The following is a 20994-nucleotide window of genomic DNA, read 5'->3' as shown; positions in this document are numbered from 1 at the left end:
ACGATTATGCAAATAAAATGTAAAGATGTGCCTTTTTATAGATTCTCGCAAACATGGCCTGATAACGGAATCTAAAAAGAAAAAAACTTGTATATTTAGAGATACATAGTAAAGACGCAATACAATTAGACACCCAAATGTAGACAAAGAGCCACGCTTTATTATAGGTGTCATTACCTAGCGGGCCTTGACGACGAGCATAGCCTTCGATTTTTGAATGATAAAACTCGAAGCTGTAGAGAGGCAAAGAGGGAATATTTAGGCAAAATGGTTGACAAACGGTCAAACTATCAATCTAACCCACTAATTAGTTACATATACAAGAATCAGAGGAAGCCAGTTCAAACGAGGCCCACCTGTACCCGGTAAGTCCAGTGACTATGCAAATAACCAAGTTAGTCGTGTTGACGTGTGTGTAAATGTCAGCGTATACAGAACATAGGATATCAGTATGTTTCTGTGTCCAATGGTGCACTGACAAATCAGATATAATTAAGTCATAGAAAGGTTCTAACCTTTCTGCATAATCCAAAATGTATGTCCTGTCAAAATTCAGGAATCCTAAAATGGATTGTAGTCTTCTCAGAGTTGTAAGAGGCTGGAGTAGGGCACATATGTCTGAAGATTTTACCACCAGGCTTTTTTTTTTTCACTTGACAATTCGTACCCTACAAATAGGACACTGACGTGGGCAATTTTTTATTTTTTTGATTCAAGAATTTTTGGGTTTACCCTAGACAAGTGTTCCATTCATTCATTATCCAGCAGATATATTTCATCTACATAAGAAAAGCCTCCTTATTAAAATTTTGAAGTAACTCTGTTTTCCTGGCTGCGAACAACCCAGGGCTATTCTTATACACCTAGGGTAATCAACAAAATTGACAGTGAAAGCCTAGCGCTGAGAATACTGTCAAATATCTGCCTCCAGGGCTATGTTTTGGCAGAAAAATCCATTTGAGATATCTAGAGATTTTCGACACAATGTTATTCATTGGTGCGGCATTGTGTGCATTTCGTACTGTAACTATGTGTGTACGTGTTTTAATGTTTGTAATCTAAGACTAAATAATATGAATTATCGGGTTTCATTACAGAAGCAAGGGATTATTCATCACAAGTTGATCTAAGATCTCCCTAAGATACAAGATCTCCCTAACTTGTTTCTTTACCTCATGTTTAAATGGGTATTGTCTCTGCGGTTAAGGAATTGATTTTAATGGGATTTCATGATGCAGTGACTCACCATCCCACCCAACATGATTGCAGTCAAATGCAGGAGCCAGATCTAACGCCAACTCCTGTGCTAAGAATTTTTAACTGATTCTGGTACGAGGCCAGAGAAGGCAGGTAAAGTAACTTATTCTCCCATTGGGCAATCAATTGCGAACTCAGGTCGCCAACCCTTTTCAGCCAAATGGTTGTCATAACCATAGGTCAGGTTCTCCCAAACCAGACCCTTTATTTTCCTAGGTATGACCTCCTCCATCTGGACCGTTATTTCATATAAACGATATGGACATGTATTCTTGTATCAGGTGTTTCCACCATGATATGCTCACTCAGTGCTACTACCCCCAGAAAGTCCATCAGGTTCTGGCGAGCTATGGTGACTACTGAAACACTGCCCATTCCCTGTTATGAAGCAGAGTCCTCAGTAGCCTGGGAATTTGTCATTTTAATCTTGACCACCTTCTTCTTTTTAAATTGAGGTTTGACGTCTTTTGCTTGTCTTTCTGTTTAATGATGTAGCCCAAAGTGCAATGTGTCTTCCTTTTCAGCTTGACTCGCTCTTCCAATCTGTACTCTGACTGTCCGGCTTTCTCCTAATGCTTTTCGGATGTCTCCTGAAAGAAACGAGATGAACTTGTATCAGTATCCTGATAGCTATCAAACGTTCTAATATTGTCACGGTTTCTCAAATTGCAAATAGTTTTTTCGTTCGGTGTGGTCCTGTGACTGTGTTTTGTTTTATTTTTTTATTATCCCATTACTACTTTGAAGAATCAGGTGCTTGCTTAGAGTTATCTTTTGCAGAACTACTCTTAGCTATTGGTTTCCCATGTTTGGCTCCCAGATTATCTTTGCTTAGAGAGGCATATTTATTTTAGATAATCTCGGGCAATTCGTGCTCCCGCTGTGCAGGAGTAAATTTCCTCAGGCGTTGGCGTAGAGCCACCACTGCTGCCTGCCCTTTTATGTTACTCAAAATAATTGCTGATACCTGGGCAAAATTGTCCATGAGTTTCAGCCCTACATCTAAGGAAGGCTCTGCCTGATACTCATTCTGAATCTGTTTCAGTACATCTGGTATAACTGCTATTGAATGGGTACTATGTGTTCTGGTTTATACGGCAGAGTAAATTGTACCCCAAGTGGCACAATCTTCTAACTGGGGAGCCATCCCCATTGGCAAGCAAATTGTCAATATTCTGTGTTTTTCCTGCGAGCCTGTGTGGGGAAAAACTGCTTCAAGCTGTGCTGTTTTTTGTGCTATCTAGAATGGGATTTTCTCCTGGGGTGGGAACTTTTCCCATAATGGCATTTAGTGTTTGTGGGCTAATACCCGTGGTAGCCATGTGTGGATGTGTAGCCAGAGCAGCCCGCGGGTTGGACTGTCAATGTTCTCATTATGTATTGTGTTCAATTTCTGTATATTTTTACTAAATCTCTGTAAAGTTTGCACATTCCTGCTAATGGTAAAGCATCAATGTCTGGATGGGGTGTGTATGAAGCTATGACCAGCCAGGTCGCTCCTTCTCTGCTGAGCGGACCAAGTCTCGAATGTTTTGTGGTATGGGGTTGGGTGCCTTTAAACCAATTAATGTGCTCTTGGTAAGTTAATAGGACTTCTAAGTCCCCATATGGGAACTACTCATCAGGTGGTTCATCTTCAATGTATTCATGAAACAACCATTTGCGTGCATCTGCAGGTGGGAATTTAACCCAAGAACAGAATACCTCTGTTCGGTAAGCTTTGTGTGCCTCAACCAGTAAGATAACATCTCCATTTGTCGCCGGGAGGCCATAAGTAACTGCCTGTCTGCAATTTTCTGAAATATATAGTCCAACTATCTGTTCTTCAATGTTTTCATCCTGTTCAGTCATTGTCACAGCATTAGTATTTAACTGATATTTTATAGAGATTGTTGTTTCACAATGCGGGAACTTTAAATCCTCTAAGCTTGATTGAACCTACAGTCAATACATAGGGTATACCTACTCAGCTGAGACGGATATGTTTCCCTTTCCACTACGGGCGAATCCGGTTAAAATGTGAGTAGGGATCTCTGAGAAAGCGCGACAGAACTAATCAGATTTGACCATTAAATAAGAGCCTAACTGATGTAGGTGGTGCCATTTTGTGTAGTTCCTACCAATCTGTAGGACCCGCGTATTGTTTGGACAACATGAACTAAGAGTAAGTTGTCAAGACTGATTCCGGACACCCCCACAGGACTTGTTTGACTATAGACCAGCTAGCTCACAGTGCCACGCAAGCCTCCCTAACCTTACCAAAGAGCGAATGGTTTCTGGTAACCACTGAACATGACAACCCTGACTCCTCAGGGATCATGGAAAGAGTACAATACCTTAAACTCAGTCACTGTTGCTTACTTGTTCTCCGAGAAACATACAGAAAATACACAGTTTGACATTTTCAATAATATTTATTGAACCAACGTTATTCTTGCATAAAATATGTGTGCTGCAATGATTATGAGACAGAAGTAGATAAACGTGATTACAAGAACCAAAGGAGAAAATAGTAGATATAGTTCTACCATGGTGCTAAACAATTGTATATATGCACGAATATAAAAAAGGCAGTAAACTAGCATACTCCTACTATGTGAACACTACTCTAAATGTACCTAAAGTGTGTGTAGGTCTAGAGCCAAGACTCCCCCAAGGGATTATCCAACCCATTACCTGAGGGGATAAGGTGAAGGACCCCATGGGGGCGTGGCTTGTCGCCAAACATGCGGTAGTACTGTAGCAGAGCTCCCAGCCGGGACTTGAGTCATCGTTGACCCTGGGAGTCTCCCTGCTGCAGAAGCTGTCTGCCAGCTTGCGGAATCCACTTGGGTCTCCTACCTGTAACGACGGGGCTGCAAATCCCCGGGACGGGTGAGATCTCCATTTTGGACGTTGCCAGCTGCCATCACTGCCTGCCCTGAAGGCAACCGAGGACATGCGCCCGGACTCACATTGCAACAGCGGGGGATACGGATCGGCATTGGACGACTGGGGGCCCCGGAGGCAGAGGGCCCCAGCTTCCATATGAGGGCCTTCTGATTTGCGGAGTGCCGACTGCCCTGCTTGCGAGTCTTTCTGGAGAGGTTGGTGCGGCGTGGGATGCCTTGCTGTGCGGCCTCCGCGTCTGCCTTCTGCGAGGGTGCTGTGCCCTGGGCCCCAACTGCTGGCCGGCCGGGTGTGTGGCAGCCGCGCTGCTTGTTGGCTGCGTCACTGGGAGTGGCTGCCCTGGGGCTGCTGTTGGTGCTCCCAAGGCTGCGTGGCTGGAGCCACTCTACAACATGCTGAAAAACCCCTTTGACCCTGGACGAGGGGAGGGGCCCGCCAGCTGGACTGGGGCTATAGGTGGGGTGAGCAGGCTCTGTGGTCTGATGGTGGACTAAATGCACGCACAGCCGGACGGCCGTAATTGAGGACACGTGTTGTGCTGAATGTGACCCGGACCCCACGCTTGTCCCCCTGCATGGACGCGGACCCACAAACTGGGACTGGTCACAGAGAGTACTGCTAGCGCTCTCCCTGAGGTCTGGTTTTGCTCTTGGCTGGAGTACATCTCCTCCCCTGTTTGCGGCCTACAGACTGCTTCCACGCGGGCTGCCCACTTGCCCGGTTGTACATAGACTTCTTGTTGTGCTGGGTGCACGACTGCTGCCGACGCCTGTGTGTCCTCTCACTTCCTCTTCTCGCCATTGTGCTCTTTGCCAAGGGGTGCCAGCGGGGGAAGCAACTGGAGGGGCCCGGCACTGAGGATCCACTTCAGGGGACTGCAGACTAGGCCTCCCAGGCTTCCTCGATCAGCTGCTTATTTTTAGGTGAATACAAATCACCTGCCGTTCCCCCTCCTTCCATCTATCTTTTTCTCCCCCTTTCTTTGTCTCTCTCGCTCTCTTTATCTCTCCCCCTCTCTATCTCCCACACATTCCTGTTATTTTCAGCTTCATGAATGTCACTGCCACTTCTGGCATTCATACGACAAATCCTTCCGAACAATTGGGGACAAGGGACAATCAGTGTGAAAGACGAGTTGCTGGGAGTGCAACTGATTGTCCTAGTCCATATATGCCTCTGATGTGGGATTTCACTATTTCACCACATTCTTCAAACAGAGTCTGCTGCTTACAGTGGCTCAATCCTGGTAAAAAGAAGAGTTTGACAAGGCACAAAATGAATAGGGGGAGTCAAGTTGGAGAGGAGCCACAGGTCACACTTCGTTATAAGGTCCGAGGCACAAGCTGATCCATTAACCAAACACAGTCTGCAAAAGATGCAGCAAATGTTACTTAAAAACAATGTATATACTTTTTCATATCTAAAAATAGGTTATTTCTTGAATACCTGTGCTTCGCTTTAGTTCATTACATATGCTGCAGTGGCATTTGTTAATAGTAATACATACATTTTACCAATGAAGCTTCCATCTCCAGAGCCGTGACAACATATCCACTCTGGGTGTGTTGGGTTTGTAGGTTTTATCAAAAATCCGACAAGTTAGCTGAAAGTACTGTTGTTAGTCCCAGTATTGTTCAGTGTTGCTTTTAGTGGTAGTGTGATCAGGTACGACAGAGTGTTTTTCTTTGTATTTCTTCTTCACCAAATAAAAATCAAGAATGTTTCTTTTCTTTTAATCCACATTGTGCTAGTCTCCCACTGTGTATCCTGGTGCATCATGTCGATTTGCTATGTGTACAGAAGTGAACAATCACTGGAAACAAACACTTCTATAATTCTGCAAATACTGTTATCTGGTTTTCTTCTTTACTGCTAGTCCGGTCTTCTATCATCTGGTATTTCAATGTCCCACATAATTAGAATTTTATCTTTTTCCGTAATTCATTCCTCTCACAATAACTGCACTGTTCTGCTCTTGTCTATGTCCTCACAGGGGTTAATATCATTTTTGATGTTCTTAAGATCTCTCCGGAGTCTCTGCATCTCTAGGATTATTTCGATGTGAGTTGAATGAAGGAGTGTATTGACTGAGGGCTGTGTGGGATCGAAAATCGACAAAAGTCCTTCATACACTTAGTGCCCCTATATATTTTCCCCATGTGTGTTCGCTGATGATTTTGTAGCTTTGATAATTGACTAAAGCTCTTCCCACATTCACTGCACTTGAATGGCTTTTTTTCCCCGTGTGTGTTTGTTGATGTCTTCGTAGGTTTGACAACAGACTAAAGCTCTTCCAACATTCACAGCAATCTCAAATGGTTTTTCCCCTGTGTGTATTCGCTGATGTATTTGGAGGTTTGATAACTGACTAAATCACTTTGCACATTTACTGCCCTTGAATGTTTTTTCCCTTGTGTGTGTTTGAGTATGCGTTTGAAGGCGAATTAACTGACTAAAGCACTTTGCACATTCACTGCACTTGAATGGTTTTTCCCCTGTATGTATTCGCTGATGTGTTTGCAGGTTTGATAAGTGACTAAAGCACTTTGGACATTCACTGCACTGGTATGGTTTTTCCCCTGTGTGTATTCGCTGATGTCTTTGTAGGTTTTCTAATCGACTACAGCTCTTCCCACATTCACTGCACTGGTATGGTTTTTCCTCAGTGTGTGTTCGCTGATGTCTTTGTAAGTGATATAATCGACTAAAGCTATTCACACATTCAATGCACTTGAATGGTTTTTCTCCTGTGTGAGTTCGCTGATGACTTTGTAGGTCTGATAACCTACTAAAGCTCTTCACACATTCACTGCACTTGAATGGTTTTTCCCCTGTGTGTATCCGCTGATGTGTTTGGAGGCTTGATAACCCACTAAAGGTCTTCACACATTCACTGCACTTGAATGGTTTTTCCCCTGTGTGTATTCGCTGATGTGTTTGAAGATTTGCTAAGTGACTAAAGCACTTTGCACGTTCACTGCACTTGAATGTTTTTTCGCCTGTGTGTATTTGCTGATGTATTTGGAGGTTTGATAACCTACTAAAGCTCCTCACACATTCACTGCACTTGAATGGTTTTTCCCCTGTGTGTATTCGCTGATGAGTTTGAAGATTTGATAAGTGACTAAAGCACTTTGCACATTCACTGCACTTGAATGTTTTTTCCCCTGTGTGTATTTGCTGGTGTCTGCGTAGGTTTGATAACCTATTAAAGCTCTTCACACATTCACTGCACTTGAATGGTTTTTCCCCTGTGTGTATTCGCTGATGAGTTTGAAGATTTGATAAGTGACTAAAGCACTTTGCACATTCACTGCACTTAAATGTTTTTTCCCCTGTGTGTATTTGCTGGTGTCTTCGTAGGTTTGATAACCTATTAAAGCTCTTCCTACATTCACTGCACTTGAATGGTTTTTGTCCTGTGTACGGGTGCTGATTAACCTTGAGTAGTGATGACAAACTAAAGCTCGTGCTGCATGTGTATGATTCTTCTTTCTTGGTTAGTGTCTGCGGGTCGGGTACATATTTGTCTACATCCCATGACTGTATTTCCTGATGGGCCAACATGGCCCATCACTGTGCGCAGTATTTTGCACGTTTGATTTCTTTTTTAACAATACATTGCAATTGCCACCAAATATTTGCCACACTATAAGGTGTCTTTGTAGGTGATTGTGCCTTTAGATTGGATTATGGCTATGCACGCAAATTGGGGCAGTCTATTGTATTGTAGATAGAAGAAGTCCTCTTTACCCGTCAGTTGTCCGGCTCCGCTCTGTTGTGCTCTTCTCTGGTTACTGTGGTCTGGCCAGAAAGAGTTTACAATTCACCTAGAGCACTGAATGATGGCTTGTCATCATTTTAGAAAACAGCACTGCGGTAATCACACCATACAAATCCCATGATCAAAGTTGGTATTGGACACATGTTTATACAGGAGGCGGTTTGTTATTGTTGTTGCCTTAATTTTCCTAAGGTCATTTCTTCGTCTTGTGGCGTGGAGGTGCACAGCTCAGCCTCTTGCAATCACTGGACTGCCCTTGAGGCTTCATCCGGGATCTGTCAGTTTGTGTGCAGGTTCCTCTGTCACCGACTGCGCTGATGTTTTCCTGAACACTGTAGCTCATTATTTCTGCTAATATTGAAGATTTACAGCATTCGCTTCATTATTGATGGTCATTTCACACATTCAAGGCTTGTTTTCTGTTGGATGTAAAGATATTTAACATTAATAAATTGAAACATAATGGAATGAGAATTCACAATGTTTAATTGGTTATAAAAGACATTTCGGGGGAGATTCACCAAATTTCCACGCAATGCAGCTTGAGGCTGCACTGCGTTGCGCGACAGGGAGGGAGCAGGAGAGCACCATATTTTCAAAGATATGGCTCTATCCTTCCCTTCCCCTTGCGCTGGCACTGATTACAGCAGCCCTGCGCCATGCACACTCCTTAGCACCAGAGCGCTAGGGTGTGTGTGTGTGAATTCAGCATAGGTTTTGTACAGGAAGGACACCCATCCTGTACTAACTACTATGCCTAGGCACGAGGGAAAGCTTTTCCCACTTTGTATGCATGTTGCACATTGCAGCAAGCATGCAAAGTCAGAAAAGGAAGGAGAAATTAAAGCTTTTCTCTTTCCTTGCACCTAGTTTAAAAGGGTGCAGTTTTCTCACGCTAAACCCAATCTACTGTATTTGGTAAATTGGGTTTAGCGTGAGAAGCCTTGGGTTGTTGCACGGGAACACCCATGTACCACCCTTGCCAGGCCCTCATGGCACAAAGTAATGCGACGCAGTGCTATGCAATACTTCACATTACTTTTACATTATTTGCTTGAAAGTAAATTAGGAAAAACTGATTTTGCACTGTTTTGTGCCACTTTTGTGACGCAAATATAGCGCACAATCTTAGTATATCTCCCCCTTCTTCTTTACAGCCTTTGAAACTTAGCAAGGAATTTTTCATCATACACAGATATTTAACTAAAAGTTCTGTTGATCAGGTGATATCTTATTAATGTCTGAAAAGGAGGTGATTTACAAGTGTTCACAGAGTAACTGAGCAAAGTAAGGGCGCTCACGGAACACTCAAGTGCTTAGAGGTATAGCTTAAGACAGACGCATATGGTCAAGATTTAATTTAAACAACAATAGATTCGAGAAAAAGCGATAGATCAGGTTGGGCTGCAACATTTCCAGTAACTCTTTACGAAGTATACAACAAAAGTAACTCCAGTCACACACTTCTTCTCGTTCCTTTCCTATTCACTTAAGATCATCTCAAATACCAACTCCTGTCTTTACCTCGCTGTTCATAAGTCACCTTTGACACTTTCAACAGCTCCCTTGGTTCAAGCATTTCTGGTTTCTTTGTACCTGGAAGACGAACATTATTGTGAGTTGAGGGGGGCTTCCTATCGCCATAACAACTGTCCATCTCCCTGAAACTAGTGCAGCTTACAGCACCCGGTTCTGGCCCGAAAAACAACTTTAAAAAGCAAGTCTTTAGTTCTTCCTAAAGTAGATACAGTTCTGTAAGTTGCAGCTCCTTCCGGGGCTTTTGCGTAAAACAGAACGAGGGGTTCCCTGGAAGGCCCGTCCTATACATTATAAGCGCAGATAAGGCAAACAAACGTTGATTCATATAATTTAATATTCAACAATATCAGTCATTTTGTACTTATAGAGAATCCATCACAACCAATAATTTACCTGACATATCCCCGCAGCAGATGTGTGCATATTACTCTTTTTCCCCCCTTTTTCCACCATTACATGTCATCTGGCATAATGTTGTCCGTTTGGTGCCCTGGATGCCACTTTGTGAGTGGATGGGCATTTGGAAGATCGGGAGGAGGTGTCAGTTATCCACAGGTGATGCAGCATTTCTATCTTTCCATAATTCTAATATTCAAGTTTACTAATTTCCTGTCCTTCGCACCCCTACTGCCCGGTGGCTGCCCACTAACTCTGTGGGGTTCATCAGAAGTCAGATAATGGCCTGATAGTCACAAGGCCATGAATCTCACTTCTTCTACAACACTTATTGCAGACATAGGGCCTAGTTAGGAGTTTGTCCAACAGATTATTGCCTCAAAACTAGGGGTGGTGGAAGAATTCCACTCTGCCGGGGGAGCTTGCGATGTTTTAGCCACAGGTGCGGAGTTCCAAAAACCTCCACAAAGTGATGCAGAACTGTGTTTTATGTCTCAAGCGGTTCACCAACGGTAAGGTGGCGAGCGCTTGTGAGAAAATATAATGCGCTAGACGTCCTCCTGGCGAGATTGCTCATTGCGGTAGGTCGCGACCACTTGAGTGTAAAATCTGCTATTCTCGTTGATGAAGCGGCCACTCAATTAGAATGTTAATTCGAGCTGCAGAAAGCAGCAGCGCCCTGTGGCATGACGCGTAGTGCCGTTCATGCTGATTTTACAATGCGGGACAAACTCCTGGCACTAAAGATCAGTGAGAGCAGTGCAATTTAACAAACTCTGCCACTTGCGGAAGTCCGCAGAGTGTGGAGTTTCGTGGAGTTCTGCAAGAGTAAAACTCTGTGAACTACTCCAAGGCATTATAAAAACGTGACATATATCCTGTCTGCTTTATTATGATTGCCACAGGATGTAATGCATTTTTAATGGGGCGGGCAGGATACCTGTCACATTTGTGATGGAATAAACCATCCGCTGAAATCTAAATCAGGCCTTTGATGTACATTGTGTCCAGTGTGGCTAGCTGGGCTCGAAGGATCTTGTGGTTTGTGGGTCTCTCACTACTTTGAGGTCACCGCCAGGAAGAACTTCTGTCAGCAGCGCCTTGTGCAGATCTTCCTTTCCAGGCAGCCCTTCTGTCAGCTGCCCCTTGTGCAGATTTCCTTTCTAGGCAGAACTTCTGTCAGCCGCGTCTTGTGCAGATCTTCCTTCCAGGCAGGGGCTTCTGTCAGCTGCGCCTTGTGCATATCTTTCTCCCAGGCCAGACTTCTGTCAGCTGTGCCTTGTGCAGATCTTCCTCCCTGGCTAGACTTCTGTCAGCTGCGCCTTGTGCGGATCTTCCTTCCAGGGTGGACTTCAATCAGCTGTGCCTTGTGCAGATCTTCCTCCCAGGCCGCACTTCTGTCAGCTGCGCCTTGTGCGGATCTTCCTTCCAGGCAGGGGCTTCTCTCAGCGGCACCTTGTGCAAATCTTCCTTCCAGGCAGGGGGTTCTGTCAGCTGCACCTTGTACAGATCTTCCTTCCAGGCAGGACTTCTGTCAGCTGCGCCTTGTGCAGATCTTCCTCCGAGGACGCACTTCTGTCAGCTGCGCCTTGTGCGGATCTTCCTTCCAGGCAGGGGGTTCTGTCAGCTGCGCCTTGTGCGAATCTTCCTTCCAGGCAGGACTTCCGTCAGCTGCACCTTGTACAGATCTTCCTTCCAAGCAGGACTTCTGTCAGCTGTGCCTTGTGCGGATCTTCTTTTGATGTAGGGGCTTCTGTCAGCTGCGTCCTGTGCAGATCTTCCTTCCAGGCAGGGCTTCTGTCAGCTGCTCCTTGTGCAGATCTTCCTTCCAGGCAGGGGCTTCTGTCAGCTGCACCTTGTGCGAATCTTCCTTCCAGGCAGGACATCTGTCAGCTGCACCTTGTGCAGATCTTCCTTCCAGGCAGGACTTCTGTCCGCTGTGCCTTGTGCAGATCTTACTTCCAGGCAGGACGTCTGTCAGCTGTGCCTTGTGCAGATCTTCCTTCCAGGCAGGGGCTTGTGTCAGCTGCACCTTGTGCAGATCTTCCTTCCAGGCAGGGTCTTCTGTCAGCTGCACCTTGTGCATATCTTCCTCTCAGGCAGGACTTCTGTCAGCTGTGCCTTATGCAGATCTTCCTTCCTGGCAGGGGCTTCTGTCAGCTGAGTCTCGTGCAGATCTTTCTCCCAGGCAGGGTCTTCTGTCAGCTGTGCCTTATGCGGATCTTCCTTCCAGGCAGGGCTTCTGTCAGCTGAGCCTTGTGCAGATCTTCCTTCCTGGCTGGTCATCTATCAGCTGTGCCTTGTGCAGATCTTTCTCCCACGCAAGGTCTTCTATTAGCTGTGCCTTGTGTAGATCTGCTTTCCAGGCAAGGGCTTCTTTCCTCAATGATCAGTTCAAAGGTCGGGCGAGGTAGAACTGGTCTAGGTCATCTTCTTTATTGCAGTTCTACTGGTCATGCCACAGAGCTCGAGCTCTGAGATGAAGGAGAGTCTGGATTTGTAGAGTCTGTAGAGCATTGAGACAGTTCTACCGCATTCAGCACACACGACAAGTCTCCAGAAGTCAACACTACAAGTGCTGTTCCAAGGTTTAATTCAACCACTGAATCTGAACATCCCTTGCAGGACGCTTTTCAAAACTAGAGGTACCTGGGCTTTCTCTCAGTGGCAACAGGTGACATTTGAAAGTGGTGAGGCATAAAACAATTGTTGTACTTCACTGTGGCGACCGAGCGAGACTGAACCACCTACGTAGGGTGCAAATGGTGCATTTTCAAGCAAATTTGAGAGTGTAATCCCACTATTCGGACTCCTGCCTCATATTCGTCATTCCTACTGATGCCCTGCACCAAAACACGGACAGACCACACCCACCCTACATTAGGATAAGGTCTTCTGCTGCTACCACACGCTACACAGAGACAGATCCCACATACTACATCACAACAAGTGATACCCGTAGAGTCCATTTTCATGGCTTCCTGCGTGCATAGACAAGCATGGGGGCAAATTCAAAGACAGAGCCATATCAAACAAAAGAAAATATTTTAAAAACATGATTTTAAAAAAACAAGGCCTGACAGTTTCCATTCACTCACCTTTTAGATGAGCCTCGGTGTGAGGAAACAAAATCGTAGCCAATGAATGAATAGTTTTTCTGATGAATTGGTGTTATTCCCGACGTCATTGCGAGGCAGTTACAAACACACGTTTTATATTTCACAGACCAAAGTTGAATACATCAACCACTCGAAAGAAGTTAATAATTAATGAACTAAGAACTGCTTAAACAATTGCAGACAATGGTTGTTTCTGGTTTGGTAACGCCTGTTACAATGCAGCCCCGATTTAAAAAAAATGAACTCGTCACATTGTGTACAACACAATAGCAGATCAAAATGATGTTTAATAAAACAAACACTTATGATTCTTATGTACGTACGCAGCCTGTGGTGTGATTCTTTTAAGCACGCAGCCAGCTCCAATACATGTCTGTTGAAAGAAGGGCGAATGCCAAGAGTAATGAGGTAGCTAGGTTAAAAAAAAAGGGCCAGATGTAGGTAGCCTAATGGTCGGTAATGGCCGAAATTACAGAATTTCGTCCGTTACCGACCGGTATTAGGCTTTTCAGATGTAGGGGCCTAATTTAAGGATTCGATAATTTACCGAATCGGTAATTTAAGGAATCGATGAATTACCGAATTCTTAAATACCGATTTGGTAAATTAACGAAACCTTAATGTAGGGAGCGCTCAAATGAGTGCTTTTCCCATTTTAGGATTTGTTATTTACCACCAACTACAAGTTGGTGGTAAATATCAAAAACCCAAAAGAAGCAATTTTTTGCAAATTATTACAGTGCCATGTGGCAGACATAAATGCCCTTAGGGCATGTATGTGTGCCACATATGCACCCATACACTATTCAGGGGTGCAACAGGATGTCAAAGTGACACCCTGCCACCCTTCAATGTGTTCCCCCTTTTACCGAATCAGTATTGTATTTACCGAATCTTACCGATCCGGTAATACTTACCAAATGAATACCAACATCCCATTTACCGATTCTAAAATTCCGAATCGGTAAAATTCGGTATTTTAGAATCGGTAAATCTGGATTACCTACATCTGGCCCTAAGTCTTGAACTGACCCACCCACTGGCACTTTGCACGAGATGGGGAGTGAAAACACTCGTATTCATGACTAACCTTCACGATTCCCACTGCTTTCGTACATTTCCTGCTGCGACTACACCTGGAAACAGCCAAGATAAAAGTGGCCTGACCCCATGGTTATGTGTTCCTCTTCGGGAAGCCCCGCAGAGGACTTCTGGTGCCTCTGCAGCCTCTGTGAATGAGAGTTTAGCCACACAGCTTGTTAGCAGGAAAAGAATAATAAAGTTCACTATCGTAAAGATTAAGAACTGAGCCACACATAACAGGCAGTGAGAGTGTGAGATGCCTCCTGCTTGTCTGGCATCTGGTCGACGACACTGCAGGGAAGACAATCCGTGGTCCACAGATACGGCCCTGGCAGGGTGGACTGGAGGACGGGTCATTTAGATCGTATTCCCAAGCAGGGGAGGCTATTAAGATATTATCAACATAAACATGGCAGCATCTTTGAAACGGCAGATAATATATTGTGTCAGGAGAGATGCCGATTTCCAAGCAGGAACACAAGCAGATCGGCGGGAAGCAGAAAACAGGCAGAGAGTTCTTGCAGGCCAGGCCAGGCACTTCAGCACTCATCCCTCCTATGACTCCTAAAAAGCCTGTCATCAGAATGGAACAGCGTTTGCAGGACACAACAGATCAGTAAATATGCACATGCTATGTATATTGTATTCAAGTTTGATTTGTTTTGCTCGGTTTTACAGTGCAGAGACTGCGGGATTTAGGATGCTAACGGTTATCCACAGTTGAGAGCTTAGTAAAGAACGTTGTTGATGCAGATAACTGCACTAGACATTGATACAACCGTATCGTCTACCCTGGGTGGGCGGCTTTATGTGCACCGGGTTTGAGTCTCACAGACTATCTTTATTAACCAATACTCCACTTGGGAAAACGCCATCTTCTTTTTATCCCAGTGTCTTTTTCAGCTCAACTGTTACGTGGCTATACGGTTATGAAAGTTCCTGAATAGTTAGCAAAGACACAAGCCCAGGGACGTAACACAGGCCCCCACATCCCCCGCAGCCCCCTCAGTACTGTACTCACGCCGGAGAGCTCCAGATTAAACCTGGAGGGGGGCCCCTCGGTGAACCTTGCCCCTTCAACTTTCGTTACGCCACTGCACAAGCCTTCTCTACAAAATGCGTTGGAGGATAAGGTACGCTGGAAAACCGTGATAGCATCTTGCTTGTTAACAGAGAACGCTTTTGGTTTTGTCGGCCTGAGAAACGATGGTGACACTATGCGTAAGAACCTTGACATATTAATACGCAAATTTATGCAAACAGTGCTACCATGCACTGTCAATCAAAGAGGACCCCTGCTGTTGATCTATAGCCTAATTGTTTTCAATGATAGGGTTCCATAATTTTAGGAAGATGAAGCATTTATGGTAGGAACATTTAATCGGATCCCATGCGGTCATGTAAACAGTCGCGGACGGCAAAGCGGGTGAGTTCACGCCGGGGGGTAATCTATCAGTATCTTATCTATATAAAATAAAAAAACGTACCTGCTTCCTCCGGGACCGCATCACGCGCCTCCGCCTCAGCTCCTGCTTGCTCCGGAGTCCTGGCGCCCTTTTAGGCAGCCTCCTTCTTCCTTCTCCCCTAATCCAATCACAACGCTTTGTGATTGGTTAGGCGCAGCGGAGAGCGCCCCGGCAGGGCCATTTTCTCTATGTAGGCTGCATGCAACCTAAAAAAAAGGTCAACACTAGCTACAGTATGATTGCAGATACTAAAAATTTAACATCTGATAGCACAGTAAGCATTTACACGTTCTACCTTTTTGCAAATAAAGCGCAACTGATCTTATACTCTCTCCAGCCCATCCTATAATTTGTGTAGCGTATTTTATATTTTGTTTAATTCTTTCTTTAAACTATTGGCTTTCCTATTCAAAGTGCTGTCTCTCACAGGCAGGGCTGTCATAGCACTGTAAATATACAAGTCACTATTCCCTAGTGCACCAACCAGGATTCAAATTAGCGACCCTTCAGTTTGAGATGAAGGCATCAGAAATTGTAACACTACGCAACTGACCACTTCATACAGAATAGTTTAACTTGCATTTTCTTTTCATTTTAGATGTGTACATTATATTACAATTCCTCCCACTCCTCCCTGATTGGTAGGACCCTCATACAGCTCAAAGTTCTGCTGCATTTTTTTGTAATTTTATAAATGAAGGTTAACATAAATAAATGAAATATCAGAGGCTAATTATATTAGGGGAAGACAACAATATAGACTGGCTAAGCCCTGCTTGGTCACCCTTTCCCCCACCTCGGCCAAAGCCAGTGCACCCTTGCCTTGAGAGACGGAACTGCAAGTGACTCTGGTATCCTGATTTCATTTTGGCCTCAGCAGGCAGAAGATACTTTGATTGCACTGCATGAATAGGCCCAAAATTGACCCGAAGACCCAGAGCCTGGCTCTGGGGACATTGACGGACACTACAACCACTCTGTTGGTGGGGCAAAGACTACGGTCTGTGTCCCTGGCTATGTACAGTGAGTAGTGGTAGCAGTGTACCATGTTCTTAGAGGTCACCAGCTGAACTGGTCACTTTACTTGTCAGAGGGCGGCTGCGATGCATATAGGGCATTGGGTAAAGTTCCATTCACGTGTCATGACCAGACCTCGCATTGGCATCCCCGTTTGAATTTCGAGACGTGTATTTATAATATAAGGTAGCAGGGCTCTATAGTGTTTCAAATGGGTAAGTATATTGTTACCAGTTACATCCATGTTCGATTGACCATCATCTAACATGGCACAAGATGGGCAATATTGTCAGCAATCCAGACGAGAAGGGTGTAACTATGGACACAAGGGTGGAGGGATGGAGTCAGGACCGCCTTTTAGAAGGTTCACACTTTCTGTGCTCATGTTGTAAGTATTCCCACATGGAGGCATCATCATCACTACCTGCTGTGAGCAGCAATCACCCTGCACAAAGTCCTTGTTTGTGCAGCAGAAGAAAATGGATGATGAAATGCAACCAGGGAAACCAGTAAACCCAGACAGGGAATAAGCATTCAGGGTCTGAAAATACTACAGAAAAGTGGGTCGCAATCATATGGGCTTTGTTGTAACTCAAGTTGCTTTACTGCCCGACATGAAGAGCTGCTGTTTCAAGATAAGTATCACTGATAGTGACTCCCCCGTAGGCGAGGGCACATTGCCTGGTTTCTGCAAGTCTTCCGGGATGAAACTATTGCCTGAGCAGTGGCCCTGTGAGCTGCCTGTCTGATGAGAGGGAGGAGGAGAGAGCTTTGTCTGGAAGAAGTCTCCCTGCCCTTTGAGGAGGACCAGCAGCAGAGCACGTTGTGAGGGACGGCCCCGAAGGAACAGAGGAAATGTGGCAGAGTGCCGAGAAGTCCTGTGAAGTGCCCGGGGTCCCCCAGTCTCCCTGACGGAGCAAGTCTGTGTAGAGGTTGTGTCTCACTTGCCAGTGTCAACTGCTAAATAAAAAAAGCTGATTCGGAGACCGCAGAGGGGAAGATGCAGACAACCACTGCTGACTCTACCGTTGTTGCACTTCTGCGATAACACCAGCACCTCAGACCCAAGAAGGAGATCCTTCCCCCGCGACTACTCGACCTTCCGCCATGACTTCTGGGGCAGACATCTCAATGTGTCTTCATGGAGACACTGTCACACCAGTGAGCTGCCCATGGAGAGGAAATGAAAGGGACAGCGATGGTCTGTCCCTTTGCCCCAGAGCTGGCCGTGTTATTCATGGCCAAATTTCAGGAGAAATTTACCTATGATAGCAATCCATTTGTGCATCATATCCACAAATGGTTTCGGTTTATTGATCACATTTTTTGCATTTGGGATGAACAAGATGATATTTTGAATGTGTTTATTGAATGCTTGAATGCCAGATTAGTAGATATACAATTCTGTGTGTCCAGTAGCCAGTCATCTATCAAATCTTTAGATGTAGCAGTCTTTGGCCACAATGGCCGATTATGAACTACATTGTTTACCAAATCAAGGGTTAGGAACAATGCCCTGCATTACACTATTCATCATCTACGCAGTTTACGTGACAAGTTGCCTTAGCGCCAATTTCTCCGAATAAGAGGGAATTGCTCAGGTAAAAGTGATTATTTCATGAATGCAGAAATTCTTGTGCACAAATTAAAGGAACGCGCATACCCAAACAAGTTGCTGAAAATACGATGAAACGTGCTTGGTGGAGTCCAAGAGAGACCCTTCTGGAAAATAGACCAGCAAATGACAAGTTAGAACGCATGGTATGCATCTCCACATTTTGTTCAAAGACTACCTGTAGGAAAGGGGGTTTCTGTTATAGTAACCCCCCCACTTTTTTCCAGACCACTGATGCAATTTGACTTGATGTGCCCTGGTACCCTGCCAATCAGGTTCCCAGGGCCTGTGTTATTTCCCCAAAACTAACCCAATTGGCATCTCTGGCCACATGTCAGCCCCTGGTAAATGGTACCACAGGTACCCAAGGCACTGTGACCAGAGAAGGACTCAAAGGGCTGCAGCACTTATTGTGCCACCCTTAGAGGCCCGGTACCTCTAGACACACACACACTGCCTTTGCAGGCTGCGTGTTTTGATGCAGAACAAAGTGAAGAGTCAACATGGCACACATTCCTGTGAGCCATGCCTACAAAACACTGCCCTGGCCTAGATCAGCCACCCCTCCAGCTAGGTGTACTATACCAGTGGTGAGGGTACAGGTGAATGAGCCCTGCACCCCTCCAGCTAGGTGTACTATACCAGTGGGGAGGGTACAGGTGAATGGGCCCTGTACCCCTCCAGCTAGGTGTACTATACCAGTGGTGAGGGTACAGGTGAATGAGCCCTGCACCCCTCCAGCTAGGTGTACTATACCAGTGGTAAGGGTACAGGTGAATGAGCCCTGTACCCCTCCAGCTAGGTGTACTATGCCAGTGGTGAGGGTACAGGTGAATGGGCCCTGTACCCCTCCAGCTAGGTGTACTATACCAGTGGTGAGGGTACAGGTGAATGAGCCCTGCACCCCTCCAGCTAGGTGTACTATGCCAGTGGTGAGGGTACAGGTGAATGAGCCCTGCACCCCTCCAGCTAGGTGTACTATACCAGTGGTGAGGGTACGGGTGAATGAGCCCTGCACCCCTCCAGCTAGGTGTACTATACCAGTGGTGAGGGTACAGGTGAATGAGCCCTGCACCCCTCCAGCTAGGTGTACTATACCAGTGGTGAGGGTACAGGTGAATGAGCCCTGCACCCCTCCAGCTAGGTGTACTATACCAGTGGTGAGGGTACAGGTGAATGGGCCCTGTACCCCTCCAGCTAGGTGTACTATACCAGTGGTGAGGGTACAGGTGAATGAGCCCTGCACCCCTCCAGCTAGGTGTACTATACCAGTGGTGAGGGTACAGGTGAATGAGCCCTGCACCCCTCCAGCTAGGTGTACTATACCAGTGGTGAGGGTACAGGTGAATGGGCCCGGTACCCCTCCTGCTAGGTGTACTATACCAGTGGTGAGGGTACGGGTGAATGAGCCCTGTACCCCTCCAGCTAGGTGTACTATGCCAGTGGCGAGGGTACGGGTGAATGAGCCCTGTACCCCTCCAGCTAGGTGTACTATACCAGTGGCGAGGGTACAGGTGAATGAGCCCTGCACCCCTCCAGCTAGGTGTACTGTACCAGTGGTGAGGGTACAGGTGAATGAGCCCTGCACCCCTTCAGCTAGGTGTACTGTGCCAGTGGTGAGGGTACAGGTGAATGAGCCCTGCACCCCTTCAGCTAGGTGTACTATACCAGTGGTGAGGGTACAGGTGAATGAGCCCTGCACCCCTCCAGCTAGGTGTACTATACCAGTTGTGAGGGTACAGGTGAATGGGCCCTGTACCCCTTCAGCTAGGTGTACTATACCAGTGGTGAGGGTAAGGTGAATGAGCCCTGCACCCCTCCAGCTAGGTGTACTATACCAGTGGTGAGGGTACAGGTGAATGAGCCCTGCACCCCTCCAGCTAGGAGTACTATACCAGTGGTGAGGGTACAGGTGAATGAGACCTGCACCCCTCCAGCTAGGTGTACTATGCCAGTGGTGAGGGTACAGGTGAATGAGCCCTGCACCCCTCCAGCTAGGTGTACTATGCCAGTGGTCAGGGTACAGGTGAATGAGCCCTGTACCCCTCCAGCTAGGTGTACTATGCCAGTGGTGAGGGTACAGGTGAATGAGTCCTGCACCCCTCCAGCTAGGTGTACTGTGCCAGTGGTCAGGGTACAGGTGAATGAGCCCTGTACCCCTCCAGCTAGGTGTACTGTACCAGTGGTGAGGGTACAGGTGAATGAGCCCTGCACCCCTCCAGCTAGGTGTACTGTACCAGTGGTGAGGGTACAGGTGAATGAGCCCTGCACCCCTCCAGCTAGGTGTACTATACCAGTGATGAGGGTACAGGTGAATGAGCCCTGCACCCCTCCAGCTAGGTGTACTATACCAGTGGTGAGGGTACGGGTGAATGAGCCCTGTACCCCTCCAGCTAGGTGTACTATGCCAGTGGCGAGGGTACGGGTGAATGAGCCCTGTACCCCTCCAGCTAGGTGTACTATACCAGTGGCGAGGGTACAGGTGAATGAGCCCTGCACCCCTCCAGCTAGGTGTACTGTACCAGTGGTGAGGGTACAGGTGAATGAGCCCTGCACCCCTTCAGCTAGGTGTACTGTGCCAGTGGTGAGGGTACAGGTGAATGAGCCCTGCACCCCTTCAGCTAGGTGTACTATACCAGTGGTGAGGGTACAGGTGAATGAGCCCTGCACCCCTCCAGCTAGGTGTACTATACCAGTTGTGAGGGTACAGGTGAATGGGCCCTGTACCCCTTCAGCTAGGTGTACTATACCAGTGGTGAGGGTAAGGTGAATGAGCCCTGCACCCCTCCAGCTAGGTGTACTATACCAGTGGTGAGGGTACAGGTGAAT

General features: G+C 46.2%; 2 protein-coding genes across 2 annotated transcripts in view; both read right to left on the bottom strand.

Moving 5' to 3' along the window:
- Positions 1-20994, bottom strand: part of LOC144805503 (uncharacterized) — a 1226074-nt gene that overhangs the window by 84328 nt on the left and 1120752 nt on the right. The gene's annotated exons all lie outside the window — the stretch shown is intronic.
- LOC144805494 (uncharacterized) overlaps positions 3691-20994 on the bottom strand; it is a 250234-nt gene continuing 232930 nt past the window's right edge. Inside the window, exon 2 of the mRNA XM_078672039.1 lies at positions 3691-7530. Coding sequence (XP_078528165.1) covers positions 6520-7530 — 1011 coding nt within the window. The 3' untranslated portion in view covers positions 3691-6519. The remainder of the gene's footprint in view (positions 7531-20994) is intronic.

The sequence above is a fragment of the Lissotriton helveticus genome (assembly GCF_964261635.1).
Source record: "Lissotriton helveticus chromosome 1_1 unlocalized genomic scaffold, aLisHel1.1 SUPER_1_unloc_12, whole genome shotgun sequence".
NCBI classification, from domain to species: Eukaryota; Metazoa; Chordata; class Amphibia; order Caudata; family Salamandridae; genus Lissotriton; species Lissotriton helveticus.
The sequence above is the reverse complement of the archived record's forward strand: the minus strand, read 5'-3'. Positions and strand labels throughout refer to the sequence as shown.